Genomic DNA, 27,647 nt, shown 5'->3' with positions numbered 1-27,647 from the left:
ACCAAGGCTGTCTCCGTCCCAAAGCCAGGCCTGAAGCCCGAATGAAAGGGATCCAGATAATCCACTTCATCCAGGATCCTCTGGAGCTGAGATGCCACTATCTGCTCACTTTGCCTAGAAACGGAAGGTTTGAGACTGACCAATAGTTATCCAATATAGAGGGGTCCAGAGAGGGCTTTATTCAGGAGGGGGCAAACCACTGCTTGCTTTAATGCCAGTGACAACAACACCTCCCTCAAAGATGAATTTACTACCCTCCATCCACTTGGCCAGTTCCTCCCAGGCAGATAACAAACCTCTTCCTGTCCTTTTCAAGCCGTCTAAACTTGTGGCCATCCCCACTTCTTGTGGCCATGGGTTTTTCAGTCTCTGGCCAAATCGTGTTATTGGGTGACTCCCTGTTCCCCGAGTGCCATAAGGTCAGAGTCAAGGCATGGGCCCTCTTGGGTGACCTGACCCTGAAGCCCCCACCAAGTGCCTATGGTAGCAGCACCCAGTGCAAGATCAGGAGGTGCCATGCAAGACCAATGTAGAGCTTAGTCCCACAGCCCCCAGAAGCCTGGTGCCAGCATGATAACTTCTCTTCCAAGCCCCAGATCTTGCTCACTTAGCCTGTAAATGAATGAAACACCATGATGGAAACCCATTCACTTCTCAATAGCATCTGTTTGGCCACTGCTAGAAACAGGATGCCAGTTGCTAGATCAAATGAATCTTTAGCTTGAGGAAGGAGGGCTCTCCCTGGGATCCTGGGTCCATTCCATTTTCCTGCAGCCTTGCACTTGCCCATGTCTTTTATACCATGTCTCACATATACTCACAGTCTTTGCTTTGGATGTGTTCACTCCACGAGGAGAGCCTTAGAAGGTGGAAGGGTCGCTGCAAGGTGAAGCTTTGGCCTTATCTTCTCCTTGGCAAGGCTGTCACCTCCTGGTGTGTGACGAAGCAGGCACAAAGGCCCCCAGCCAGGGGACTGGGAACCACCTTTCAGTCCTAGGCAGGGCAACACCCACAGGAATTTATAAAGGGGGTAGAGGAGAAAGCCCACTATTTGGTCAACTGCACTGCAGTGGATAACAGCAGCCGCAACAGAGGCTCAAGACCCAGCTGGGTCTGTCTTGTGGACCTCAGGAGGAACCAGGCCACAAGGAATCAAGATGGGGAAGGCGGTAAGTGAGGATTCTCCTGTTTTCATCTTGATGCCCTGTCAAAAAGGGAAGCTCAGGGATTCTCCACTTTGCACCCAGTACCCATCCTTGTTCCTTGAGCAGCAGGTTAACACTAAACAGATGCTAGAGCATCAAATGCAATGTGAGCATGAAGTCTTCTAAGAGGAATACCGGTTCTTGGAGACAGTGGTCATTGACCTTGCATGCAAAACTACCCCAGAGAGGAACTGAGAGCATTCTCATGTACTTAACAAATCTCTGCTGTTGCTTTGCGTGCCTCAAGGTCATTAATATGTGACAGGAGTGGAGCTGTGCCACTTGGAAAAAATCAAGCACACAGTCCAGCCAGGGAGAATCTTCTGTTTACAATACTAACAGAGGACAAGCAAAATCTTTTGTGTTTTACATCCTTACCATGGCCAAATAGGTCAATAAATGCTTTTGCACCTTTCCTATGCTGTTTTTCTGTTTGCTAGTTTGGGAGATGACACAAAGCTTGGATTTGCTGAACCAACTTTAAATCAAATAAATCAATCTTAGGCAACTTAGATTTGACATTTCAATTGGGGAATGCAAAAACCACCTTAACAGCCAGCATGAAAACTGCTAGAGGGGAGCAGCTAATTCAAAAGTTTAGTCATGATTCTTTTTTTCCCCCTGTGTATATGCAAAAGCATACTGGGTAAACTGGAAAAAAAATCAGAGGACTGGCTCCTGACTTTCCCCCATCTAACATAACCATCTATGAATCCTCCAAGCTCTTTTTACTGTTGTGGATTTCACAGCTTCCTGGAGAAGTCAACCCACTCCATTCATGCTCAAAACAGCAAATTCCATTCATTATTCTGCTTAGTGAAAGAACAGAACCATGTGCTCCGGAAAAACAAAAATCTTCAGGCAATCACATAGCACAGCATCAAATGCACTAGGACCAGAACCTCCACAGGAAGAGCCAAATTCGGGGAATTTCCACTTTCAGATTTAAAAACAATATTTTTCTAGATCTCACGGCTACAGAGAAAATCATTTTTTGGGGACATTTTTGCTAAGAAAAGAAACTGTCCACTCAGGGTGACCAGATGTTATAACCACAAAAGAACAAGGCAGCCCAAAATGTAGGACATCTAAGAAAAATGTAGGACATAATAAAATAAAAGCTAAAAACACTCACATATTGATTTCATGTGGTTAAATACCATATTACTATTAAATTTAAGACTATGTTACATATAATTTATTAATTCCAAGAAGGCTATGCGCTGCCTGCACAGGCCCACTCACATAGAAAAGAAGGACATTTAAATTCTTTTCCAGGATACAAGGCTAAAAAAAAAAGAGGACATCTGGTCACCCTGAAGATCTCCCCTGGAAAAGCCTTAAGTTCCGCAATGGGGCTTCTCAAGCCTGCGCCAGCTCTTTTGCTGGTGCAGACTTGAGAAGACTCTGTGTTAGGCCAGAAGGCCCAACACAGAGTGCAGGATACAGTGGAGCGCAGCTCCACCGATCCTGCCCCCTCCCCCAACCCCCCAGATGCCACACCACCACATGGTGGTCACACTTACCCCTGCTGGGCGGTGCATCCTCCTTGCGTTGACACGAGGCCTGGCACCTGACGGATGAAATTGAAGGTTCAATGTGTTTGATCCTCACAGGATCGTACAGGAGTTGCCCTCTGATGCCACATTTTACCCCTGGGACCCATATTGGAATTTCAATGGCTGGGGGAATAGAAATTTATGTTTTAGAATTTTAAATTGCACTGGTCTGGTTTACACAAGCCTGTACGTTCCATCATGTCTTTACACTTGATTACTATACAGTACATTTGATAACTGACCAGTAAACAGGTGAACTCACTCTCAGGATGTACCCGGGTGCCACACATCTATTCCTGAATCCCATTGCCTCTACCCAGGTACACATTCTTATGTGAATTACTGCACCTGGGTACATTTTTTTTTTAAACAGATCAACAATCAGTATATGCTGCACACAGGTTGCAATTGCATTGACTTGATGCATGATTACTTATACCTAGGTATAGTTTAACAGTTCCTGCAGTGGGATATACAAAGGTACTCAGGTATCATTGAAAGCCAGCTGTTTTGTCAACTCTCCAGTTGAAGTTTCATCTAGAGAACCTACACCCACTTTAAGCCAATTAGCTCCCCAACAATGGCCCTAGTTCTGCACTACAGCACCATTGGACCCCACCACCAGGGTAGCTCACCTGTACAACTTGCAGAGGTCCTCCTTCCTCTTCTTCTGCCAGCAGCTTCTCCAGTCACCACAGCAACAACTTGGTCCTCAGCAGGCCTTGGGAGTAGCAGCCAAAAACCAATCTCCAGTGTCTCCAGCAATCCTTAAAAGTTCATTTGCCCATCTGTCTATTAGTTAGTTAATCCCTCAGTCAGCAGCTCCAGTAGTCCATCAGCCAGTTCATTAGTTCCTCAGTCCATTAATCTCTCAGTTTAGTTCACTCTCCTCCAAACTCCTTCATTCTACACCCACCAAACTCTCCCTTCTTTAGAATTAGGGTTGCTCCAGCTTGCTGCTTTTATCCCTTAATGACCTGATTGCCTTTAGTGGCTGCAGCTGTACAGCATACCCACTGCTAGTTAGAACCCTGGGGTTAACCCTATGCTTGCCTGCCAGAGCAAGGGGCCAGTGTTGACACCACACCCTCTCTCCCCCAGGGATCTTGTGCATTTCCACTACACCATCCAATGAAAGTTTTTGTTGAATCATAGAATCATAGAGTTGGAGGGGATCCACGAGGTCATCTAGTCCAACCCCCTGCCTGTAGCAGGAGATCCTCCTAGAACTAGAGCATCTCCAGGGCTTATCAAGCCTCTGCCTGAAGATCTCCAGTGAGATCCGACTGAAGCCTTCCAAGGTTTTATTTTTGTTCCAGGACATGTACTCGGTGGAGATGGAGAAGCGGTCGGGTGGGGACATGGATGTGACCATCAAGAAGAAGAAGAACAAAGGGGAAAAGAAGAAGGAGAAGCTGGAAAGTATGAAGAGAGAGATGGATGTGGTGAGTCGGGAGCCCAACTTGGCTTATTTGGATATTCTCAAAGGAGCTAAGTAATCATTCACTCAAAGGAGCAATGTCCCTGGTGCTGTGTGGTGCCTACACACATTCGGTATTCTTATGTGACTTGTTTGCTTCCTATGCATAGTTCTTTCCAATCATGCATAAGTGCTTACAGTAATATATGCATACAGCCCAATTCACACCTTCTGCTAAACACAGCAAATGTGTTCCTTCTTCCTTTAACATCTGGAAGTTGGAGGCAGGACTAGCAAGCACAGTCAAGCAGCCCTAGGGGAAAAAAGGAGGTGGGGTGGGTCTGTGATGTCCCAACAGTTAGCCAATCAGCCCTGCACACAGTCTGCTTCTGCTGGAAACTTAGCAGAGCTGATTTCTCCTGAACATGATCTTGCAGGGAAGATTGTACGCCTGACCTAAATGGGCTTATGGTGGGACCTTAGGCATGTCTACTCAGAAGTCAGTCCCATTGGGTTCAGTGGGGCTAACTCTCAGGAAAGCATGTATAGGGATTGCACCATTCGAACAGCTCCACAGCAGCTTGACAGCTGTCATTATACAGGTCAGAAAGACCTCTAGACAGTGTTCCTTTTCCTGTATCACATGCATTGATGTGCAGAAGGTCATACGGGCTACAGTTACACACAAGGAAGGGGAGCTGTGTCTTCTCCAAAGCTGCTCTTTACCTTGGGTCTGTTCTCCCTTTCAGGATGATCACCAGTTAGAGGTGGAAGAACTGGAGCTGAAATATCGGACCAACATCACCAAGGTGATGACCTTGTTTTTAAAGAGGGAATGTGAAATGGAATGAGTATTTGGGGTGGCTCTACTGGTCGGGCCTAGTGAGGTACATGCTGGGGGCCATCACCATGTGGTCCTCCCCCCACCCATGCCTGCTCAACCTAACCCCTGAGGCAACAAGGGCTCACCTCTGCTGCTCCACTCCATCACTATCCCCAAAGCCTGGGCCCATTGGGAAACTTGTCACCCGCCATTGCAGCTGCTTTCCACAATCTCCTGATCATCCGCTGGGCTCAACAGGAAGCCCTCTATGGAGGCAGTGGGGAGCAGATGGCGATAGCAAACATAAGTCCTCTTTCACATTGCCATCCTTAACGAGACTGGGGACAGCACAGAACTCTACCATTCCTGGCCGGGTACCACTGGTGGCGTAATCCCTCATCCCAACAGTATCCAAAGTTAAAGATGCTGGAAAATATTGAACAGGAATCTGCATTTGCATTTTTTTACATGCAACATTTCATGCTGGAACAAGTTTGTTTTTATTTATTACAGTTTTATTCCATCCTTCTTCCAAGGGGCTCGGGGTGGTGTGCATGGTCGTGGTGTACATGGTGGTACAGGGTGGTGGAGAGCCAGGATGGTATAGTGATTTAGGAATTGGACTTAGGGCACAATCCTAACTCCTTATGTCAGTACTTTCCAGCACTGGCATAGTGGTGCCAATGGGACGTGTGCTGCATCCTGCAGTTGGGTGTCACTCACTGAGGCCTCCTCAAAGTAAGGGAATGTTCATTCCCTTACCTCAGAGCTGCATGGCCCTTATGGACATAAGGGGTTAGGATCGTGCCCTTAGACTTGGAAGCTCCAGGTTCAAATCCCCGCTCAGCCATGAAGCTCTCTGGGTGATCTTGGGCCAGTCAGTGTCTCTCAGCCTCACCTACCTCACAGGGTTGCTGTGAAGACATAAAGGGGGGAGTAACTCCGTGTATCACCCTAAGCTCCTTGGAGGAAGGGTGGTATAAAAATGTGAAACATAAACATATATGTATCCTCCCCTTCTTTTGTCCTTACAACAACCCTGTGAGTTTGGTGACACTGAGAGAGAGACCAAGGGCACCCAAGAAGCTTCATGGCTGAATGGAGATTCGATTCAGATTTTCAGAGGAAGGTTCCTGATATATCAATCCAATGCAAAATTGTGAGGAAAAAATGCCTCCTGACCCCAGTACATTAACAGCACAGTCCTATGCATGCTAACTCAGGGGTAAATTATATTGTATTCAATGGAGTTTCTCCCAGAAAAGTGTGTATAGGATTGCAGTTCAAGATCCTACTTATGGAGGGGTTAGATTCTGGAGGTCTGCATGTAACTTGAAACTGACATAGGTCAGAAAGGCCAGTTTTTGCTGGCCTGCCCTGTACAGAAGGACCAGCAAAGGATATTGTGTACCTGTGCAAAACTGCTAATGCAGCCATTCGTAAATTGGGGGTTGTGTGTACTAGCTTCAAAAGTTGTGAATCTGGACTCTAGGATGGAATCAAATAATAATAATAATAATACAGGTATTTATATACCGCCTTTTTAGGTCCTCAGATTTCTCCTCAGACTTTATTCAAGGCGGTTTACATAGGCAGGCTAATTTAAATCCCTGTAGGGATTTTTACAATTGAAAGAAGGTTCTATCTTTCAAGAACCACAACATTCAGATGTTTCTTTCTGATCTGGTTTCACATTCTGGCCTCCATCCTCCCACGTTCAGAGCAGATGGAATAACTCGGCTTCAGCTTGTCAGTTGCTTCAAGGTCGCACGGTGCCAGTGGCCTCGAACTGGCGACCTTCGGATGTTATCTTCAGGCAAATGGAGGCTCAACCCTCTAGACCAGACCCAAGAAAATGTTCAAGAAAATGTTCAATGTAGCTCTTCTCATCTAGGGCTTGAACAGTACGGTGGCTGGAGAGGTCTTCCTTCGCGATGGCCCCAATGAGCTCAAGCCCCCCAAGGGCACCCCTGAGTATGTGAAATTTGCCCGTCAGCTGGCTGGAGGACTGCAGTGTCTCATGTGGGTGGCGGCTGCCATCTGCCTGATTGCCTTTGGCATTCAGGAAGGGCAAGGAGATCTCACCAGTGCAGACAATGTAAGTAACCCAGGAATACTGGAAAAGGGCAATGGGGCAAGGGTTGAGTGCTGGGGGCAAAGACTGAAGTTTCTGGTTCCTGATCAAGGCAGGCGACTGTAATTACATGGGGAGAAGCCACACCAGGAATGAATTGGATTGGTTCATATTAAGCCAAGTGATTTCTCCAAATGAATTGGGTTGGGAATGGGGAGTCGCTAGCGGAAAATAGGAAAGAGGACAATGGAAAAGAGTGAGAACCTCTTCTCCCTAGCCCAAGAGTCTCGGTGTTTGGTATGCTGCTGCACCAGGCACCAGAAGATCTGGGAAATGTAGTTTTCCCAAGGGCTAGTGGTGTATGAAGTAGACCTTGGGAAAACTACATTCTAAAGCAGTGTTTCTCAAATTGTGGGTTGGGACCAACTACGTGGGTTGTGAGCAAATTTCAGGTGGGTGCCCATTCATTTCAATCTGCATTTTATTTTTAATATATTTGACTCGATGCTGCCCTGGCACGTGACTGCATTATAGAACTGCACTTTTATCAGGCTACTATGTATATACTTTTGACAATGATAGTCAATGGGGCTTACTCCCGGGTAAGCGTAGATAAGACTGTAGCCTTCAAAGTGTCTAAGGATTCTTTTAACAGATTAGCAACTGCTTGGGAGGGTTAGGAGAGTTTTTTCTTTATTTTATATACATTGCAAACTTTCAATTTACTTACTTACATAGATTTGATTTTGTTGTATGGAGGTTGCTGCTTGATGATGTCACTTCCAGCCATGACATCACTTCCAGGTTAATGATGTCACTTCTGGTGGGTCCTGACAGATTGTCATTCTAAAAAGTGGGACCTGATGCCAAAAAGTTTGAGAACCACTGTTCTATAGGTCAACTTGCACCTATGTAGTAACTTGTCAGGCACCTGGGAGGGAAGGGAGACCCTTCCTCTTTTCCTTCCTCTCACTTGCAGCTGATGGAGCATCTGACAGGTAAGTAGGTAGGAGGTAAAGGGGAAGGAGTTTTCAGGGTCATTGGTAAGTGTCTGGGGGGCAGGGTGTATGGGTTGGAGGGGATAAAACTTTTTTCTTGCTCAAATACTGTCGTGTGGACCTCATATTTTATGTGAGCTTACAAGCCCCCATTGCCAAGTCAGGAAATACAAATGGCGACCACATCTCTAACTGCAGCGTTCCAGTCATTGTCAAGGGATTCTGCAGGGGTTTTGCTGGGGCAGCATGTGACCTAGGAGATGGGCAGTCACCTTGGGTTCTTTTTGTGTGTGTCCCCCTCCCCCATCTAGCTGTACTTGGCTATCGCCCTCATCGCTGTGGTGGTGGTCACCGGCTGCTTCGGCTACTACCAGGAATTCAAAAGCACCAACATCATTGCAAGTTTCAAGAATTTAGTGCCACAGGTAAGCAAAAGGCAGAGCCAGGATGCTCCCAGGTACAAGATGGCTGAAGACAGCGCAGGACTGAACCAGCTGCAAAAAAAAAGGAAGTCCCTATACTTTTGAGGGCCAAATGGAACATGCAGTCCAAGCTCTCCTGATTCCTGGGCACCATGCCAGATCCAGCACCTCCCCCTTACCCAGTGTTGTGCCAGCCTCTGCTCCTTCCACTCTCTAATGTTCCAGCTCAACACTCTTCTCTCTTTCACATTTTCTCTTCCTCTCTGTCCCCCTCTTATTTTTCCAATCCAGGGAGTGGAAGGAAAAGGAAGTGGGGTTGGCAGGCAGAGATGGGCACCTTCCAACAATCTGCTGCCTGAGGCAACAGCTTCAGTTCGCCTTGTAGATGGGCCGGCCCAGGGAACATGACGTGCAGATGCCTGTCACTTTCTCTGCCCTGTTGACATTTCTTCTCTTCCTGCTTGTCTTTGGATCACCCCACGTTGCTCTCTTGCGTTTCATACCCTCGGGCAGCTTTACCACCCCATCATAGACTGCAAAAGAGGCGATTGCACGGCTTCCCAGGCCTAACTCTTATTCTCGCTTCTCCCAAACGCAGCAAGCCACCGTGATCCGAGACGGGGACAAGTTCCAGATCAATGCCAATCAGTTGGTTGTGGGCGACCTGGTGGAGATCAAAGGGGGAGACCGAGTCCCTGCAGACATCAGGATTATTACGGCACAAGGCTGCAAAGTACGTGAGCGAGACCCGCAGGGGAATCGAGGAAAGCCAGAACAAACACCAGCATTCCCCAACTTCAGCAAATGCGCTGCCTGCCAATGCCCCCTGCTGGAAAGTACGATAAAATCTGACCTGTTTGTTATAGTAGAGCAGGGGTTCCCAACATTTTTTCACTTGCATACCCCTTGGCAGCCTATTTCCAGAAATTGTACCCCTCATGTTAGGAACTCTAAGCCAGACTTGCCTTTTCCAGCCATTATTCAATTCTTTTTCATGTACATAAGAACATAAGAAGAGCCCTGCTGGATCAGGCCAGAGGCCTATCTAGTCCAGCTTCCTGTATCTCACAGTGGCCCGCAAATGCCTCAGGGAGCACACAAGACAACAAGAGACCTGCATCCTGTTACCCTCCCTTAAGTACCCCTAAAGGTCCCTGGCGAGTATTCCTGGGGGTACATGTACCCCAGGGTGGGAACCACTATAGTGGAGCAGGGGTAACCAAACCCCGGCCCTGGGGCCACCTGCGGCCCTTGAGGACTCTCAATGCGGCCCTCAGGGAGCCCCCAGTCTCCAATGAGCCTCTGGCCCTCTGGAGATTTGTTGGCGCCCCCACTGGCCCAACGCAGCTGCTCTTAGGGTAAGGGCAACTGCTTGACCTCTTGCATGAGCTGTGGGATGAGGGCTCCTGCCACTGCTTTCTGTTTCACGCCGGTGATGCAGCAGAGGCAGCAAAGGAAAGGCCAGTCTTGCTTTGTGCAAGGCCTTTTATAGGCCTTGAGCTATTACAAGACCTTCATTCATATAAGTTCATCTTTAATATATTCATTTGTGTAAACTTATGTAAATTTATTCAAATTTTAAATGTAAATTAATTCTTTTTTTCCCCGGCCCCCGACACAGTGTCAGAGAGATGATGTGGCCCTCCTGCCAAAAACTTTGGACACCCCTGTAGTGGAGGAATTGATTTCCAAGGATCTGGCAAAATGAAAGGCAGGAGTTAGTCTTTTCTTTCCCTGCCACTGAGTAAATTTCCGTTCTTTGCATTTTAAAGTGGTGCATTTTTTTCTCCCTTCAGCTATATATTTGGGCTGTTTCCAACATGAGTGGATTTTTAAAAAAATGGAATCTTTGGTTTTTCATATTATTTAAGAACACCCCCAACTATGGCTTCTTGGCTGCAAAACCATATCTGGGGGGGGGGGGCAAATATAGTGGAGAAGCAACTGGAGCGCAGACGCTTTCCCCTACTTGCCATCCACCCTTCCCAAAACCTGCCCCACAATCTAGTTTTCCCCAGGTTCGAATTCCAGATTCATGTTTCTACCACAAACACCAGATCCGGACTGCCAACCGGGATGGGGCAGGGAGGTTGAGAGGGAAAATGGTGTGCTGGGGAAGGATTAAGCAAACCCCACCACTTCTCACTGCTTCACTTTCATAATCACACCCTCCATTTTTGCAGAGTAAATGTACCCTGCAGATGCTCGATCTCATCTGAACTCAGAAGCTAAGCAGGGTCAGGCCTGGTTAGTACTTGGATGGGAGACCGCCTGGGAATACTGGGTGCTGTAGACTTATACCATAGTCTTTCGAGACTGAAGGTTGCCAACCATCTCCCTATACTGAACACTATCTCCTGATCTCATCTGATCTCGGAAGCTAAGCAGGGTCAGGCCTGGTTAGTACTTGGATGGGAGACCGCCTGGGAATACTGGGTGCTGTAGGCTTAAACCATAGTCTTTCAAGACTGAAGGTTGCCAACCATGTGGCTGTCACTATTTCATTACAGGACGTGTTGAAACACATTTTCCGTGACCAAGAGGAAATGTCAGAGGACATTTCTGGAGAACATAAGCTGGAGAACAGATTGCTAGCCAACCATGGGGGAGAAAAACATGCATTGTTTACAGAAGGCAGATAGGAAATTGATGTTACAGTGGGGAACCACCATGAACTGGTTGCAATTGCTTCAGCTGTGTAGGAGCCAGCGACACATAAGGGGCTGTACCCACACAGTTCTGTTTCGAAATAGCCACACGTGTGGCACACTCTGTGCATGGACAATGTGTCTTTGTTTTCCTCTCAGGTGGACAATTCCTCTTTGACTGGGGAATCCGAGCCCCAAACCAGGGCCCCTGAATGCACCCATGAGAGTCCCCTGGAAACCAGAAACATTGCTTTCTTCTCCACCATGTGCTTAGAAGGTAAGAGGGAGAGATATCTTGTGCTATTAAACCTGGTTGCTGGCTTTCTGTGGCTTCATCCACACTGCTCCCAAATCTACAGGACCCAGCACACTGGCAGTTCCACAGTGAATATGGTGGCATTCTTGGGATGGCAAACTGTGGGATGTGGTCATCTGGAAATGTCCTTCAAGAGGTTAGGCGCCCTGGTAATGAACTCATGTTCACTCCAAATCTCCTCACATTCCCTCAGGCACAGCCACTGGGATTATCATCAACACCGGGGACCGAACCATCATTGGGCGCATCGCCAGCCTGGCCTCCGGTGTAGAGAATGAGAAGACGCCCATTGCTATTGAGATTGAGCACTTTGTCGACATCATCGCTGGCCTGGCCATCTTCTTCGGTGCCACCTTCTTTGTTGTCGCCATGGTGATTGGCTATCCTTTCCTCAAGGCCATGGTCTTCTTCATGGCCATTGTGGTGGCTTACGTCCCTGAGGGTCTTCTGGCAACTGTCACTGTGAGTAAACTGCTCCATTAGCTTAGATTCTCTCCAGGAAACCCAATGCTACTGATAATACTCTTGATGTCAGAAGTAAGCTAACATTTGTCCAATCAAGGTTACTAATCTTGAATCTTCTTCACGGCCATTGTGGTGGTTTATGTCCCAGAGGGCCTTCTGGCAACACAGTTGTGTTGGCAACCTTCAGTCTCAAAAGTTTCTGCTATCGCGCTCTGAATGGTGGTTCTGGCACAGCATCTAGTGTGACTGAGAAGGCCGATTTGGGAGTGACAATCCCTTCCACACTGGGAGCAAGTGCAGTCTGTCCCTGCTCTGTCTCCCTGGCTATGGGCCTTCCTTCTTTGCCTCTTTGCCTCAGACTGTTGGCCAAGTGTCTCTTCAAACTGGGAAAGGCCATGCTGCACAGCCTGCCTCCAAGCGGGCCGCTCAGAGGCCAGGGTTTCCCACCTGTTGAGGTCCACTCCTAAGGCCTTCAGATCCCTCTTACAGATGTCCTTGTATCGCAGCTGTGGTCTACCTGTAGGGCGCTTTCCTTGCACGAGTTCTCCATAGAGGAGATCCTTTGGGATCCGGCCATCATCCATTCTCATGACATGACCGAGCCAACGCAGGCGTCTCTGTTTCAGCAGTGCATACATGCTAGGGATTCCAGCACGTTCCAGGACTGTGTTGTTTGGAACTTTGTCCTGCCTGCCTGGCAACACTAGGGACAGAACTATCATTGCATACATGGTGAGCCTGGTCTTGGATGTGGAGAATGAGAAAACACCCATCAAAATGAGAGTTCTTCATTGCTGCCACTTTTACTGCAGATAGTGACATGAAGGAGAACTTGTGTCCATCTGCTGCCTGGATCCCAGGCACCATGGGAGGTGACTGACATGTGCATGCACTGTCCAAAGCATGGGGAGAGTACAACAGTGGGGTGGCCCTCACAGGACTTTTGCACCAAGGCCCACCAAAAAACCGGTGCCACTGCCATGCTCCCTGATAGGCTGGGCTGTCAGAAAGGGAGGCAGGCCCTCTCTGGCCCTCCTATAATTTGAACACTGCCCGAGTCCAATGCAGACGCATGCCAATAAAATATACATTTTATATATTGGATCTCTGTCTCTCTTATTGCGCTCTGGCAGGTCTGTCTCTCCCTGACGGCCAAGCGCCTGGCCCGGAAGAACTGTGTGGTGAAGAACCTGGAGGCGGTTGAGACTCTGGGCTCCACTTCCGTCATCTGCTCCGACAAAACCGGGACCCTCACCCAGAACCGTATGACAGTCTCCCATCTTTGGTTCGACAACCAGATTCACACAGCAGACACTACAGAGGACCAGTCAGGTACGGCGTTAGCAGCTGTCGTGTTCCACGCCAGAGATGATGGCAGCTGAAGGAGTGGCGAACGTCATCGGTGCAGGTGGATGAGATTTAAATAATAACTTCACTCGCCAAAAGAAAAGAGCGACTGGAATCATTGATCTAAATCAAGTTTCCAATTTCCTACATTGTCTATTTCCTGAACAGCCGTACACGTACCGGTCAGTTGCGGTAACAAAACAAAATACATCCATTTAGAATGACCTTTGGCCAAGCTACACTTGACAATACAAGCATAGTTTTGGCTTGTGTTCTGCTCCTGTTGGTTGGTAAAGGGCAGCCACAGGAGGGCTGATTCAGAATTGGGACCACCACACAGAAGCGGGGGGGGGGGGTAACATTTTCCCAAGCCACAACACCCACAGAAATCGCCTCCCCAATCCAAAGTTTGAGGAGTCCCAGCAGGCAAAGTGTCATTGACTCTTGACAAAACATTGACAAAAACAGGAAGGCAAAGCCAAATGGCCTGATCACCACACTGAGCTTGGTCCTCAACAGAGCCTTTATACTGCCCAAGAGCATCATGGCCCTGAGTGGGGTTGTGCAGTCTCTCCCAGGTCAGGTCCTCACCTTCTGTTTGTACCCCAGTCAATGAAAGTTTTGCTTCTAATTTGACAGCACAAGCAAGTCCTGGCAAATCTGGACTACAGAAAGTGAGCAAGTATCAAAGCCCCTCCTTGTCCCCCCCTTCTCCCTACTCCTTCTCATCTCTCTTTTCCCTTGTAGGGCAGAGTTTTGATCAGTCATCTGAGACCTGGAAGGCTCTCTGCAAGGTTGTGAGCCTCTGCAATCGGGCCTTTTTCAAATCGGGCCAGGACAATGTACCTGTACCAAAGGTAAGGAGGGTGGATGGAGGCATTACTGCTATGGAAAGGACTTAAGGCAGCTCTCTTTGCAAAAGCAAAGAAGGTCTGAAGCTGGTCAATTTCCTGGATAGGAGACCAGGTTGGAAATCCCAGGTATGCTACTTTGAGCTCTGTGAAGGGAAAGGGGGATCTAAACACTAAATAAATAGAAATCCTGCCCTGTTCAGAGCCCCAATGAAATCCTGACCCAGAGACAATGGAAAGGAGGCTTAAAACTACTGTCGTGTAATTAATCTGTCAGTGCAATTAGTACGTGGAACTCCTTGCCACATGATGTGGTGATGGCATCTGGCCTGGACGCAGAGGGGATTGGACAAATTTCTGGAGGAAAAGTCCGTCACAGGTTACAAACCATGATGGGTATCATCATGCATAATCCTGGTTTTAGAAGAAGGCTACCTCAGAATGCCAGCTGCAAGGGAGTGGGCAACAGGATGCAGGTATCTTGTTGTCTTATTTGCTCCCTGACGCATCTGATGGATTAGATACAGAAAGCTGGACTGGATGAGCCTTTGGTCTGATCCTACAGGGCTCTTATGTTCATATGTTCCACCCGCCCAATGGAGCTGCATCTCATCCTTTCAAGTTGATAGAGCTGTCCCTTTGTTTACCCTTGTCCTCCAACCCCAGCGGATCGTGATTGGAGATGCCTCAGAGACTGCCCTAGTGAAGTTCTCCGAGATCACCCTGGGCAATGTGATGGAGTACCGGGAACGCCACAAAAAAGTCTGCGAGATCCCCTTCAACTCCACCAACAAGTTCCAGGTCAGTAGTCAACCTGTTCCATTCCCTTTGATCCAGAGAGCTGAATAAGCTATGTTAACTCTAAATAAGTCCGGCAAAGATATAGGTAGGCCTTATCCCAAGACAGCCCATTGGTTACCCTGTACATGCCTGATCTTGTCTGATCTCGGAAGCTAAGCAGGGTCAGGCCTGGTTAGTACTTGGATGGGAGACCGCCTGGGAATACCGGGTGCTGTGGGCTTATACCATAGTCTTTCGAGACTGAAGGTTGCCAACCAACCATTGGTCCATCTAGTCTCAAGTCTGTACCACAATTAGTCAGTTTTTTCCAAAGTGTAAGAGCTTGTTCCTACCTTTCCCCCTTGTAGCTAGGTGAGCAGGTGAGTCCTTCTGAAGCATCAGCTGTTTCTGATGTTGAACATGGGCAGATGTGCAAAGGGGACCACATGACCTGCTTCTGACAACCTGTTTCACCTGTGTGACTGAGTACAGAGGGGTAACCACCCAGCCCTGAACTTCCTGCTCCATGATCGAATGAGCTCTTTTCCTGGTCAACTGGGGACAGATCCGGCCCATCTATGAAGTCTACTGAGTTAATCACCTCAGGCAGGAGACTGAGTTTAAAAAAGATTTTTTTAAAAGGATGAATCCTGTTGCTTTTCCCTCCCAGCTCTCCATTCATGAGATGGAAGACCCTCGCGACCAGCGCCACCTGCTGGTGATGAAGGGGGCTCCGGAACGCATCCTGGAACGCTGTTCCACCATCATGATCAAAGGACAAGAGCTGCCTCTGGATGAGCAGTGGAAAGAAGCTTTCCAAACAGCCTACATGGACCTTGGTGGGCTGGGCGAGCGTGTGCTGGGTAAGATGAATGAATGAAGGATTCAAGGAGCTAAATCTGAGACCCAATGAAGGGTGTTCTGCCATGTAGAGGTGCAACACTGTCCCAGCACGTGGGGCAGCGATGTCATATGACATAGTGATGTCACTTCTGGGTTCCCCATCAGAGAAGTGGGCAATAGTGGCTTTGGGCATGCCATTCCTTCTCCTTGGAGGTTCCCCTTTGAAGGAGAAGGAACAGGGGTGCAAATCCACCAGCGTCTCCTCCGTAACTAGGACGGAGCCTTAGTGGCAGTCATGTGTCCCCCTTAGCATAGCACTGGGGTAGGCTCTGCCCTAGTTACACCTCTACTGCCATGGAATTATTCCCAAGTACATGACCAGGATGCCTCAGGAGATTGAACGTAGCATGGGCCTTTGGAATCTGCACAGGATCTGTTCCAGGACCCCCATACACAGATACCAAATTCAGTGGATAATAACATCTGCTGGGGGGCTATAGTGCAGCACCACAATTACTTACCTGGGAGCCACACCAGGCCCTCCAGAGTTTGTGTGCAACCTCCGCAGAAGGCCTCCCCAATGTGACCGGCTGTATCCAGGATGCCTTCTGAGGTGCGGAGAGGCCACACGCGGAACACCTCCAGATGTTACTGAAGTCTCTGGCGCAAACCAGAAGCGCCTTCCAGTCGCTTCAGGGAGGTGGTGTTCTGAGACCCTCCAGCCATGCGCCTGGAATCTGTGGATACCCAAGTCTGAGGATGCTGAGCCCATGAATAAGGAAAGTCCACTGTATATTTGGGGCCCAATCCTAACCAACTTTCCAGCTCTGATATGGCCACAGTGCAGCCCCGAAAGGATATACACATCCCGAAAGGATATACACATACCCCGTTGGCACAGCTGCATCAGTGCTGGAAATTTGGCTAGGATTGGACCCTTTATGGCTGATGGCTAGCCATTTCTTTTGTGCAGAATATTACTGGCTAAAAAGCCCAGTTAATGATTCTTAATGGCCAGTAATTTTTTTTCTTAATGGGAGCCTAAATGGGTACTGAAATTTCTCTGGAACAAAAGCAGGAAGGATGCAGCAATGCAATTTATCTTTACTATATATACTGTACATTTCCTTGTCTTCTGGTACTTTTCTCTGGTTAACCACTGCCCCAACTTTGTCCCTGCTTCTCATTTTGAGGATGCGCTTGGAATTAGGCCCATCATTTCTATAGCTCCATCCATGTGCTTTAGGACGCATTTATTCCCACCAGGTTAGTGAATGTACCTTTAGAAAGGAAACTGCTATGTGCACATCCTGCTTCAGAAACCACACAGCTGACTGCAGGAGAGGCGCGCTAAATAGCTACAACTAGGGTTGCCAACTTTTCAACCAGCCCCTGTAACTGCGCTTTCTACCAGGACTTGATCTGCAGCAATTAGCTGGTGGTAGTATTCAATATTCACTCTGATCTTTGCAGGGAGTGCACGGAGCCCTACGGTGGCTGCACAGGACCCTCTCCCAAACTCCTGTGGCACACCTGTGAACCATTCGAGCCCACTAATGTGCTAAGGTACACTGGTTGGAATTCTGACCAGTGCAATTTCTTCCCCAAATATGGACCAAGGGAATTATTTTATGAGCCATTGATGAAGTAGCATCATCCTAGCGAAGGACGTCTTCCATTTAGTATTCCATTTGGCAGGCCGCTGTAAGATACAGGAAGCTGGACTAGATGGGCCTATGGCCTGATCCAGTGGGGCTGTTCTTATGTTCTTATGTTTCACTGGTTGAGAACCCTATGACAGAGCAAGAGGTGGGCCTTATCCCATTTCTCTCTTGCCTGTAGGGTTCTGTCACCTGTACCTTCCTCCCAGTGAGTTCCCACGAGGCTATGCCTTTGACAGCGATGAGATGAATTTCCCCTCCAGTGGGCTCTGCTTCGCAGGCCTCATCTCCATGATCGATCCACCCAGAGCCACAGTGCCTGACGCCGTCATGAAGTGCCGCACAGCAGGAATTCGGGTATGTGGCCAGCATGTTCTGGGAAGCTTGAGAGACTGTGACTTTTTTTCACTCACTGAGCTTCACAGCAAAGGGGGCTTCAATAGCTTGAATCTTTTGCAACCCAGCAATTTTCAGTGTTTTCCTTCTGACCTCTATGGTCTTCTCTATGGTCTTTGCCTCTTGTGATGTCACTTCTGGCTTCTGGAAGACTTTTGGGTTCTGTGTCTCCATTTCTAGGGCAACGGTCTGTAGCAATGAATTGTTTGTCCTTCTTCCTCTGTTGGCTCCTGAGAGCAGCAATTTTCAACCGCCATGCTCCAAACTCCCATGGCACACCTGCAGACCTTTTGTGGCGCACAAATGGGCCATGGTGCACCAGTTGAAAATCACTGCTCTGACCTTCCTGCCACATTGACTCTCCCATACAAGATGTCTCAAAGCAACATTTATTTTCCTAATCAAAAGAATACGACTTACAAAGCAACAGTTTTTCAACCCCTCTGCATCTGCCCCCACCTTTGTCAGGTGATCATGGTGACAGGCGACCATCCCATCACTGCCAAGGCCATCGCTGCCAGTGTGGGCATCATCTCCGAAGGCAGCGAAACTGTGGAAGACATTGCCACCCGCTTGCGGATCCCAGTGGAGCAGGTCAACAAACGGTGAGCATCAAAATACGCAGCCCTGGCTGCAGAGCTGTACCTCCTCAACACTTGACTGCTCGAGCACTCAATGTGCCTGTTGGGTTTTACTGCATTTTTCAGCAGCAGTGCTTTACGGCAGAAGCCGCCTTGCCGGCACCAGTGTGTTTGAGCAGGTTTGCAGCACTTGGACCTGGGACACATCCACGTTGCTTGCAGTCATTGCTGCTCGCTTGAAGCAATGGGTGTGATTTTTGTCTGCTTCAGGGACGCCCGGGCATGTGTGGTGAATGGGGGCCAGCTGAAAGACATGGAAACCGAGGAGTTGGTGGAGATCCTCAAGATGCACCCGGAGATGGTCTTTGCTCGCACCTCCCCGCAACAGAAACTCATCATTGTAGAAAGTTGCCAGAAACTGGTAAGGGGCACAAAGCCTGAGAAAGAATATTGGGGGGGGGGGGTTTGGATAAAAGAAAGGCGATATTTTTGAAAATTACAATTGATTTTAACAGCTCACTCTGAGGCTGGAACAGAAGTGTCTAGGAGCACAATCTTAAGCAGGTCTACTCAGAAGTAAATTCTATTGTGTTCAGTGGGACTTACTCCCAGGAAAGTGAGGATAGGATTGCAGTCTAGGAAAGTCAAGTAACTGAACACACACACCCCTCTCTCTCTCTCTCTCTCTCTCTCTCTCTCTCTCTCTCTCGTTCACAGGGCGCAATTGTGGCAGTCACCGGAGATGGGGTGAATGATTCTCCAGCCCTGAAGAAGGCCGATATCGGTGTGGCCATGGGCATTGCTGGATCTGACGCTGCCAAAAATGCCGCCGATATGATCTTGCTCGATGACAATTTTGCCTCCATCGTCACTGGCGTTGAACAGGGTCTGTAATAGGGAGGCTGCAGTGTCAGGTTGTGGGGGCAGAATCTTGCATTACAGACTCTCCTATATTTGCTGCAGTTCCCAGGTATCTCTTGAGAGGTTCAGTACACCTTGAAAAGCACAGGTAGTTTCCCCATGGTGGCCTAGCCTTGGCCCGCAGGTTCTGTCCTTGATCACTACGCGGACACTTGCTCTATAGCAGCAGCCTCCAAACTGTGGGATTGCTGGTGGGTCACAAGCCAGGGCACTGCAAGATAAAATGGTGGGCAACTAGGAAGTTGTTTCTAGGCAGCACACACATGTTCCCGTGTCATTGTCCATGTTGCACCACATTTCCCAAACCCGGTCACACCCGGTGGGCCGTCACACCATTTTGGAAATGCGGCACGTCATGACCAATGATGCAGGAGATGCATGTGCAACCCAGAAATGAGTTCTGGGTCATCCGCCAATTTATCCTACAGAATCCTGACCTTGGTGGGCCCTAGATGCACTGGGGAATGACACAGTAGGCTGCCAAGGTAAGGAGTTGGGGAAGCTCTGCTCTATAACCCTATTCAGGTCTTTGTCTCCCTGTGGAGAGATGATCTGCATTTTCCTACTACAATGAATGCTGAACACAGAGTGGCAATCTTGGAGGGGGGCACTCTCTCAATGGTCAGTGTTCGTGGCAGCAGGCAAACACTAACCCTGGGAAAGGTGGGGCTAAGCATCATTCACACACACCCAGAGAGAAGGAACCAGGACCCCAATTGCCCACTCTATTTCTGTAACCCCTCTGGCACCAATGGAAACCTCTCCCTCCCCTCCTCAAAATTCCAAGAGGTTGACTCCTGCTGGAGTGTTCAGATGGAGCGAGCCCATGTTTCATGCGAGGTCACAGATAACAATTCTGTGCTTAGAGATGCTCATAATAATAATACAGGTATTTATATACCGCCTTTCTTGGTCATCAGATTTCTCCTCAGACTTTAATTCAAGGCAGTTTACATAGGCAGGCTGTACTAAATCCCTGTAGAGATTTTTACAATTGAAGAAGGTTCTGTCTTTCAAGAACCACAACATTTCAGATGGATCTTTTCTGATCTGGTATCACATTCTGGCCTCCAGTTTCCTCCCACGCAGGCTGACAAGCAGCTCCTTCATATCTCACTTGAAGGGCGGCCAAAGAGCAGGTGGAATAACTCGGCAAGGCTTGTCAGCTGCTTCAAGGTCTCGCCATTCACAGTGCCGGTGGCCTCGAACTGCCGATCTTTGGATATTATCTTCAGGCAAACGGAGGCTCTACCCTCTAGACCAGACCTCCTGCCTCATAGCAGCAAGGCAAGCCCGTAATTGCATGGGGAGGCTCATGACAAATCCATCAAACCCATCTCTGTCCTTCCAGGACGCCTGATCTTTGACAACCTCAAGAAGTCCATCGCCTACACCCTGACCAAGAACATCCCAGAGTTGACGCCATACCTGATCTACATCACAGTCAGTGTCCCGCTTCCCCTTGGCTGCATCACCATCCTCTTCATCGAACTGTGCACAGACATTGTGAGTGACAAATATGCCTCTTCCAGGGAAGGGAGGCATTGCGGGGAGCTAGGGTTGCTAACTTCTTTCCCAAGGCTGGCTCTTGTACCTTCGTCAGACACTTGATCTGGAGATAGTAGCAAGGGATCAGGCTTTTTCTCCAAACCAGCTGATTTCACTGACTGATTTCATCAGATCAAACAGCGATCAAAGGCTCAGGTGCCACCCAGGCTTGTTTTTTTCTTGGCCAGTTCTCAGCTTAAGAGGGAGCAGAGATATGGACACAAACCAGGACACCTGCCTTCTGACCCCTGTGGCCTCCTTTCTTTCCACAGTTCCCCTCTGTCTCCCTGGCCTACGAGAGGGCAGAGAGCGACATCATGCACCTGAAGCCGCGCAACCCTAGACGGGACCGCCTGGTCAATGAAGCACTGGCTGTCTATTCCTACTTTCAGATTGGTGAGCGAGGCACCTTGGAGAGTGGTGTCTGTAGTGTTTAAAACAGTAGAAAGAAAAAGTTGGCCCTGCTGGAATTCACATCTGGTGCTATGAGGGTGGGCAGTGAGGCTTAGGTGACCTCTTAAAAACAGCCACAGAGGATTCTATTTGCAATGGAATTTGATCACACTGTCCTTGGCCAGTCAAGGGGCCAGAGAAAACTTTCATTGAGAACTGGCCAATCCCTGACCCAACTGCACCTGTCTTCCATGCTGTCCAGGAGCCATCCAGTCATTTGCCGGCTTCACCGACTACTTCACGGCCATGGCCCAGGAGGGCTGGTACCCCCTCAAGTGCGTGGGGCTTCGGGCCCAGTGGGAGGATGATCACCTTCAGGACCTCCAGGATAGCTACGGGCAAGAATGGGTGAGCGGAGAAGCCCCCTCTGACTACCGAACCTACAATGGCCACTTCCAAACGGCACATTCACATGTTGCGTCCCTTCCCCTTGCAGGCCAGGATCTCAAATTAGAGATGGGGAAGGGGGGTGTATTATTAACCCTCTCCTCCCTGCCAACTTTGCATCTCCACTCCTCCTGCCAGCTCTTTTTTTTTCAGCTTTGAGTGACAGCAGGACGGAATACAAATCGTATAATTCAGAGGACTTTTGTACAGTATAGTTTATTTTATGCGTACAGTCGGTATTTAACAACCTATTGTAAGCTGCTTTGGGACTGCTACTCCCCATTTCGGCAAAAGGGGGCACCAAAAAAACAAACCCACACTAAGCGCAAGATCAGCCATAAACAAGAAAAGGCCACAGAAACAAATACTAACTTAGCAATAAAATGGTAATTCAACCTACAATAGGACAGCAATAAATATTGGTTGGCAACCTTCAGTCTCGAAAGATTATGGTATAAGCCTACAGCACCCGGTATTCCCTGGCGGTCTCCCATCCAAATACTAACCAGGCCTGATGCTGCTTAGCTTCCGAGATCAGATGACTCATTGTGGAGCATGAGCTCTCCCTTTTAATGGGCATTGCTAGGCTGATGCTGTGGATAGGGGCCTTGGGAAGGGGTAGGCTTTGAGTCCAACTGCATACCCACTACTCCCTCTCCCCTCTTGCAGACTTTTGGGCAGCGCCTGTACCAAGAGTATACATGCTACACCGTCTTCTTCATCAGCATTGAGATGTGCCAGATTGCTGATGTGCTCATCCGCAAGACACGCCGTCTGTCCGTCTTCCAGCAAGGATTCTTTCGGTAGGTGGGAGTCCAAAACCGAGACCCTCTTGTTTCACCAAAAGTTGCAAGCAGAATCCAGTGGGCATCTCAGATCGCATACACTTAATATTTGTGTGTAGCTCTTTCGGGTTGTGCAAAGTGCTTTATGTATATTATCCCACTGATGTTCCTGTTTCAAACTTGGAAGGTAAGCATCTTTATTCCCCATATTGCGGCTGAAGCTGGAAGGGAACAGCCTGCCTACGGCCACCTAATGAGTTCAAGGAAGAGGCAAAATGTGAACCAGGAAAGTTCTGCTTTGCAGCTGAGCTACAAGACTACACAGCTCCAACACCTTCCACAAACAGGGTACAGAACCCAGTGCTAGACTGTACCCCGCTTCCAAAGAGGGAGACAAAAACCCCATGATCTGCTCCATGCTCACCCTTCTCCCATTGCCGGGAGCAGAATCCATAGTCTGTTCTGCCATTATTCATAGTCACAGATTTCTCTTTTTCTCCTGTGATCCTATCCACACTAGCAAGGGGCAAATTCCACCCCATGCATCTATCCCAAGTAAATTTTTGCAACCTCCGCTTCAAATCCTACAAAACTGAGTAGACATGTTTTTTAAATCACTGATATGATCTAGAAGGGGATGATCAGAGGGCTGGAGAATAAGCGCACGAGGAAAGATTGGGGGAACTTGGTATGTTTAGCCAGAAGGCAGAGGGGATACGATAGCCTTCTTGAAATACCTAAAAGGCTGTCATATGGAAGAAGGAACAAATTTATTCTCAGCTGCCTCTGAGTAGAACTAGATTGAAAGGGTACAAACAGCAAGAGAGATTATTTCAGGAAGAAAATCTTGACAGTAGGGGTGGTTTGACAGTGGAACAGATTGCCAAGAGAGGTGGTAGATTCTCTCTCTCTTGAGAACTTCAAGCCAACAGGCCCCTGCTAGAGATGCTCTAGGACAGGGGTGCCCAAACCCCGGCCCTGGGGCCACTTGCGGCCCTCGAGGCCTCTCAATGCGGCCCCCAGGGAGCCCCCAGTCTCCAATGAGTCTCTGGCCCTCCAGAGATTTGTTGGAGCCCACACTGGCCCGACGCAACTGCTCTCAGCGTGAGGGCCACTGTTTGACCACTCATGTGAGCTGTAGGATGTGGGCTCCCTCCACTGCTTATTGTTTCACATCTGTGATGCAGTAGCAGCAGTAAAGGAAAGGCCAACCTTGCTTTGTGCAAGGCCTTTTATAGGCCTTGAGCTATTGCAAGACCTTCATTCATTTATATAAGTTCATCATTAATATATTCATTTATGTAAACATATGTAAATTTATTCAAATTTTAAATGTAAATTAATTCTTTTTTCCCCAGGCCCCTGACACAGTGTCAGAGAGACGATGTGGCCCTCCTGCCAAAAACTTTGGCATCCCTGCTCTAGGATATCCTGCTATCCTAGAGGTGGACTAGGTGGACTAAAAGACCTTGTGGGTCATGTTCACTTCTATGAAAATAAACTCAGAGAGGGGCTCAGCAAACCAATTTACTTTCCAATGTTCCACACCAGTTTGGGCCCCATGGCACTCTCAATGACATCATTGGGAGTACAACACAATCTAAATGCTTTCCCTTAACCCCCCCTCCCCCAACATTGTTGCAATTCCCCCCCCCTTTCCATGTCACTTAATTTCTTGGTCTAGGGGGCAGCAATTCCTGATCCTTCAGCACTACCCACATGCTGTGCCCAGAAGTATTCCTCCATCTCTGCCCTCCCACCTCACCTTCTCCCCTCTTTCTCCTTGGCAGAAATAAAGTCCTAGTGATCGCCATTGTGTTCCAGCTGTGCCTGGGCTGTTTCCTCTGCTACTGCCCTGGGATGCCCAACATCTTCAACTTCATGCCCATACGGTAAGTACAGACAGGTGTCACTATTACACCAGAATTACACCATATCCCAGCAGGTCACTAGAAGGATATTCTGCAGGGCAGGAGTGGGGTTAGGAGGTCTGGAAAAGCTTGTATCACCTGTGTACATACAATCTCATGTTCTTCCTCAACTCCCCAAATTCAAAGTAGTGCAGAGACAGCCCCCAGGGACCTTCTCCCATTAGTCCACAAAAGCTATTCAATGGGAGAAGTTGCCTCGGGGACCGTCTCCGCACTACTCTGAATTTGGGGTCTTGAGGAAGAGCATGAGATTGTATGTACACAGGTGGTACAAGGGTGTTTGCATCCTGAACTATTGTGTCCTGGTCAAATACATCCTGGCCATTGGTGTCCCTGGACTGTCACGTCTGGGTTTTTTGGAGTCCCGGTTATTTGCACCCCACTATAACTAGTGCATCTGCAAGAGGGATCTGAAGGCCTTAGGAGTGGACCTCAACAGGTAGGAAACCCTGGCCTCTGAGCGGCCCGCTTGGAGGCAGGCTGTGCAGCATGGCCTTTCCCAGTTTGAAGAGACACTTGGCCAACAGTCTGAGGCTAAGAGGCAAAGAAGGAAGGTCCACAGCCAGGGAGACAGACCAGGGACAGACTGCACTTGCTCCCGGTGTGGAAGGGATTGTCACTCCCGAATCGGCCTTTTCAGCCACACTAGACACTGTTCCAGATCCACCTTTCAGAGCGCGATACCAGAATCTTTCGAGACAACTGAAGGTTGCCAACATAACTATAACTAGGCAACAAACCCCATATTTTATATCCCAAGCCTCTTATTCAAGCCCTAACCCTAGCTTTGCATTTTAAAAATTAAAAGCACATCTAATATATATATAATGGAACACAAATGTTCGGTGCGCCAAAAGAGGGATGCAATTGTCCAATACTGGGACACATTTGACTGGGACGCAGCTGTCCAGGATGCAGTGGTCCTGTCACCATTGGCCCACAGTGTAGTTCTTCCCATCAGTACACTGTTCATCTCCCCAATCGCCTATTCTAGCCCAAAGGGGGAAACGCACATGCACACAGGAGCTAAATTCACAAGAGTTCCCCACAGACCAGCACCAGGGACAGCGACCCCCACTGTCCTGTCAGTGGTCCTGCTTGCAGAAGCATCTCATTCAGCTCTGCTCCATGTAAACAACAAAGCCCCTAAGAGTTAAATCTGGAAGTCTAGGAGCGCAAGTCGTACTTGGGGGCGCAGGGTGAGGGTCAAGCTCTGTCTGGTTCAGCCCAACCCAAAGCAGAGCCCAGTCAACTGGCTTTGTGATGTGACATCAGACTTTCCGTCCCAGGTTCCAGTGGTGGCTGGTGCCGCTGCCCTTCGGGCTACTCATCTTTGTCTATGATGAAATCCGAAAGCTGGGAGTGAGGAGACACCCTGGAAGTAAGTCATTGGGGCTGAGAGTCCCACAATAGCTACGACACACCTTTTCTCCCCCCAGCTGCAGCATCCACTCTCTTGCCTGGCTTCCTTCCTACACAGTTGCTGTCCCCCTTCCAAAGCTGACTCAGTGTAACAGCAGCAGAGAGCGGGTCACTTCCCAAACCTTTCCCAGGAGCACCCACTCCTAAGATCATCTTCCTGCTCTGAAGATTTTCATAAAGCAGCTCGATTGCCCATTCAAGAGATGCCATCTTTTGTCCTTGCCTAAGCTTCTCCATCCCCACTCAATTTTTCACATATTTATACCCTCCTTCTTCCAAGGAGCTCAGGGTGGTGTACATGGTTCCTCCCCTCCTTTTGTCCTCACAACAACCCTGTGAGGTAGGTGAGGCTAGCTAGCTGCTTTTTTTTTTTCTTTGCAAGAGAAGCACCCTGTGCCTTCATTATCCCCTCCTGTACTGTACCACCTTCTACATTGCCAAGTGGATCGTCCTGGGGCACCATCCTTGGCTAAGCTCACATCTAACCCATTCTCCCTTCCTACAGGCTGGTGGGACAAAGAACTCTACTACTGAACATGGCTTCCCCCTACCCTCATCACAACCACTTTTGCTGTCTGTGTCACCTGCCGTTACAAGAAGCTACAGTGACAAGGAATCGGAGGATGTACTTCATCGTTCCCTGACTACGGAGCTAAGCCTGCAGCATTCCACACCTCTAGATGAGGCATCATAGCCCAGAGATCCCACTGTAGCTATTTTAAAGATGTCCAGGGCTGCATGATCTTATTTTGGGGAGGGGGGTGGAGAGGAAGCAGAGTGATTTATAGGCTAAGATCTCACCGACAATTGCAGAAATTGGAACTGGATCCAAAGTTTTTCATTAAGAGAATTTTAGACGACTTAAAAAAAACAAAAACCAGTTTTCTTGCCTTTTAAGGCTGCTGAGAGAAACCTTGAAAGCATCGGGAGAGAAGGGCACAGGAAGGGTGAACCATTCTAAGAACCAGCACCAGAAGGCATGACAATAAAATTATGCGAATGAACAGTGGCATTGCTAAGGGGGTGCAGGCTGCACTAGGTGACACGCACGGGGGGTGACACCACTACTAGCCAAAATTGGTATTATTCGAAAATATCAAGATTTTAACATCAAGTTATATATCACTCTAAGTGTAATTTCATGCAGAATGCAATGAAACAAACCGTGTTGAAATATCCTTATTCTATCAAAAGCTATAAACAAGAAACAGCAGGGGTGGGGCAATGGTGGGTCACCATGCTCACTGCCTGGGGCATTCCCAATGCATCATGGGGGTGACGTGCTGGCCTCCCACACCGGGTGCTGCAAACCCTAGTGACACCACTGGAAATGAAGTACATGTACACCAATTTGTGTCATTTGCAGAGGTTTTCTTGGGGCAGTGTGAGTTAACCTTGGTTCCATTTTATATATATATATATTTAAGCACAGGTGACATGGCTCCAGTATTTTCACAGCAACAACCCAGGGTATGGAACACAGGTGTGCCAAAAGCCACCTCATCTCCATGGCACATCTAGATCACTTCAAGGACAACTTGCACATAGTTGGTTTCATTTAAGCCAAAACTGACTCAACGAAGCAGCGTTGGGTTTCTTTGGAAAGGCAGGATATAAAATGCTGTGTATAAATAAAAAAAAACTTAAACAGAACTATGGACAGAGGGATTATTAGAAGTTTTTATGGGGTAGGAACTTTTGCGGTCTTATAAAAAATAATAACTAGGTGTTTATATACCGCCTTTCTGGTCATCGGATTATTCCTCTGTCTTTATTCAAGGCGGTTTACATAGACAGGCTGTTTCTAAATC

At 48.4% G+C, this 27,647-nt stretch overlaps 1 protein-coding gene and 3 pseudogenes across 1 annotated transcript; all 4 read left to right on the top strand.

Annotated features, from left to right (window-relative positions):
• Positions 1–1,157: 1,157 nt before the first annotated feature.
• ATP4A (ATPase H+/K+ transporting subunit alpha) lies at positions 1,158–26,370 on the top strand. The gene is made up of 23 exons (XM_066638823.1): positions 1,158–1,169; positions 4,084–4,209; positions 4,934–4,993; positions 6,902–7,105; positions 8,391–8,504; positions 9,100–9,234; positions 11,309–11,426; positions 11,659–11,927; positions 13,064–13,262; positions 14,025–14,134; positions 14,795–14,929; positions 15,579–15,771; positions 17,594–17,769; positions 18,277–18,413; positions 18,660–18,810; positions 19,107–19,275; positions 20,662–20,816; positions 21,131–21,254; positions 21,514–21,659; positions 22,368–22,501; positions 24,274–24,375; positions 25,704–25,795; positions 26,342–26,370. The coding sequence occupies exons 1-23, from the start codon at positions 1,158–1,160 to the stop codon at positions 26,368–26,370; spliced, it is 3,090 nt and encodes a 1,029-aa protein (XP_066494920.1).
• On the top strand, positions 10,677–10,797 carry LOC136662069 (5S ribosomal RNA; annotated as a pseudogene).
• On the top strand, positions 10,827–10,949 carry LOC136661985 (5S ribosomal RNA; annotated as a pseudogene).
• LOC136661774 (5S ribosomal RNA) lies at positions 15,035–15,149 on the top strand (annotated as a pseudogene).
• Positions 26,371–27,647: the final 1,277 nt, after the last annotated feature.

This window comes from Tiliqua scincoides, chromosome 10 (genome assembly GCF_035046505.1).
Source record: "Tiliqua scincoides isolate rTilSci1 chromosome 10, rTilSci1.hap2, whole genome shotgun sequence".
Lineage (NCBI taxonomy): Eukaryota > Metazoa > Chordata > Lepidosauria > Squamata > Scincidae > Tiliqua > Tiliqua scincoides.
The sequence above is the reverse complement of the archived record's forward strand: the minus strand, read 5'-3'. Positions and strand labels throughout refer to the sequence as shown.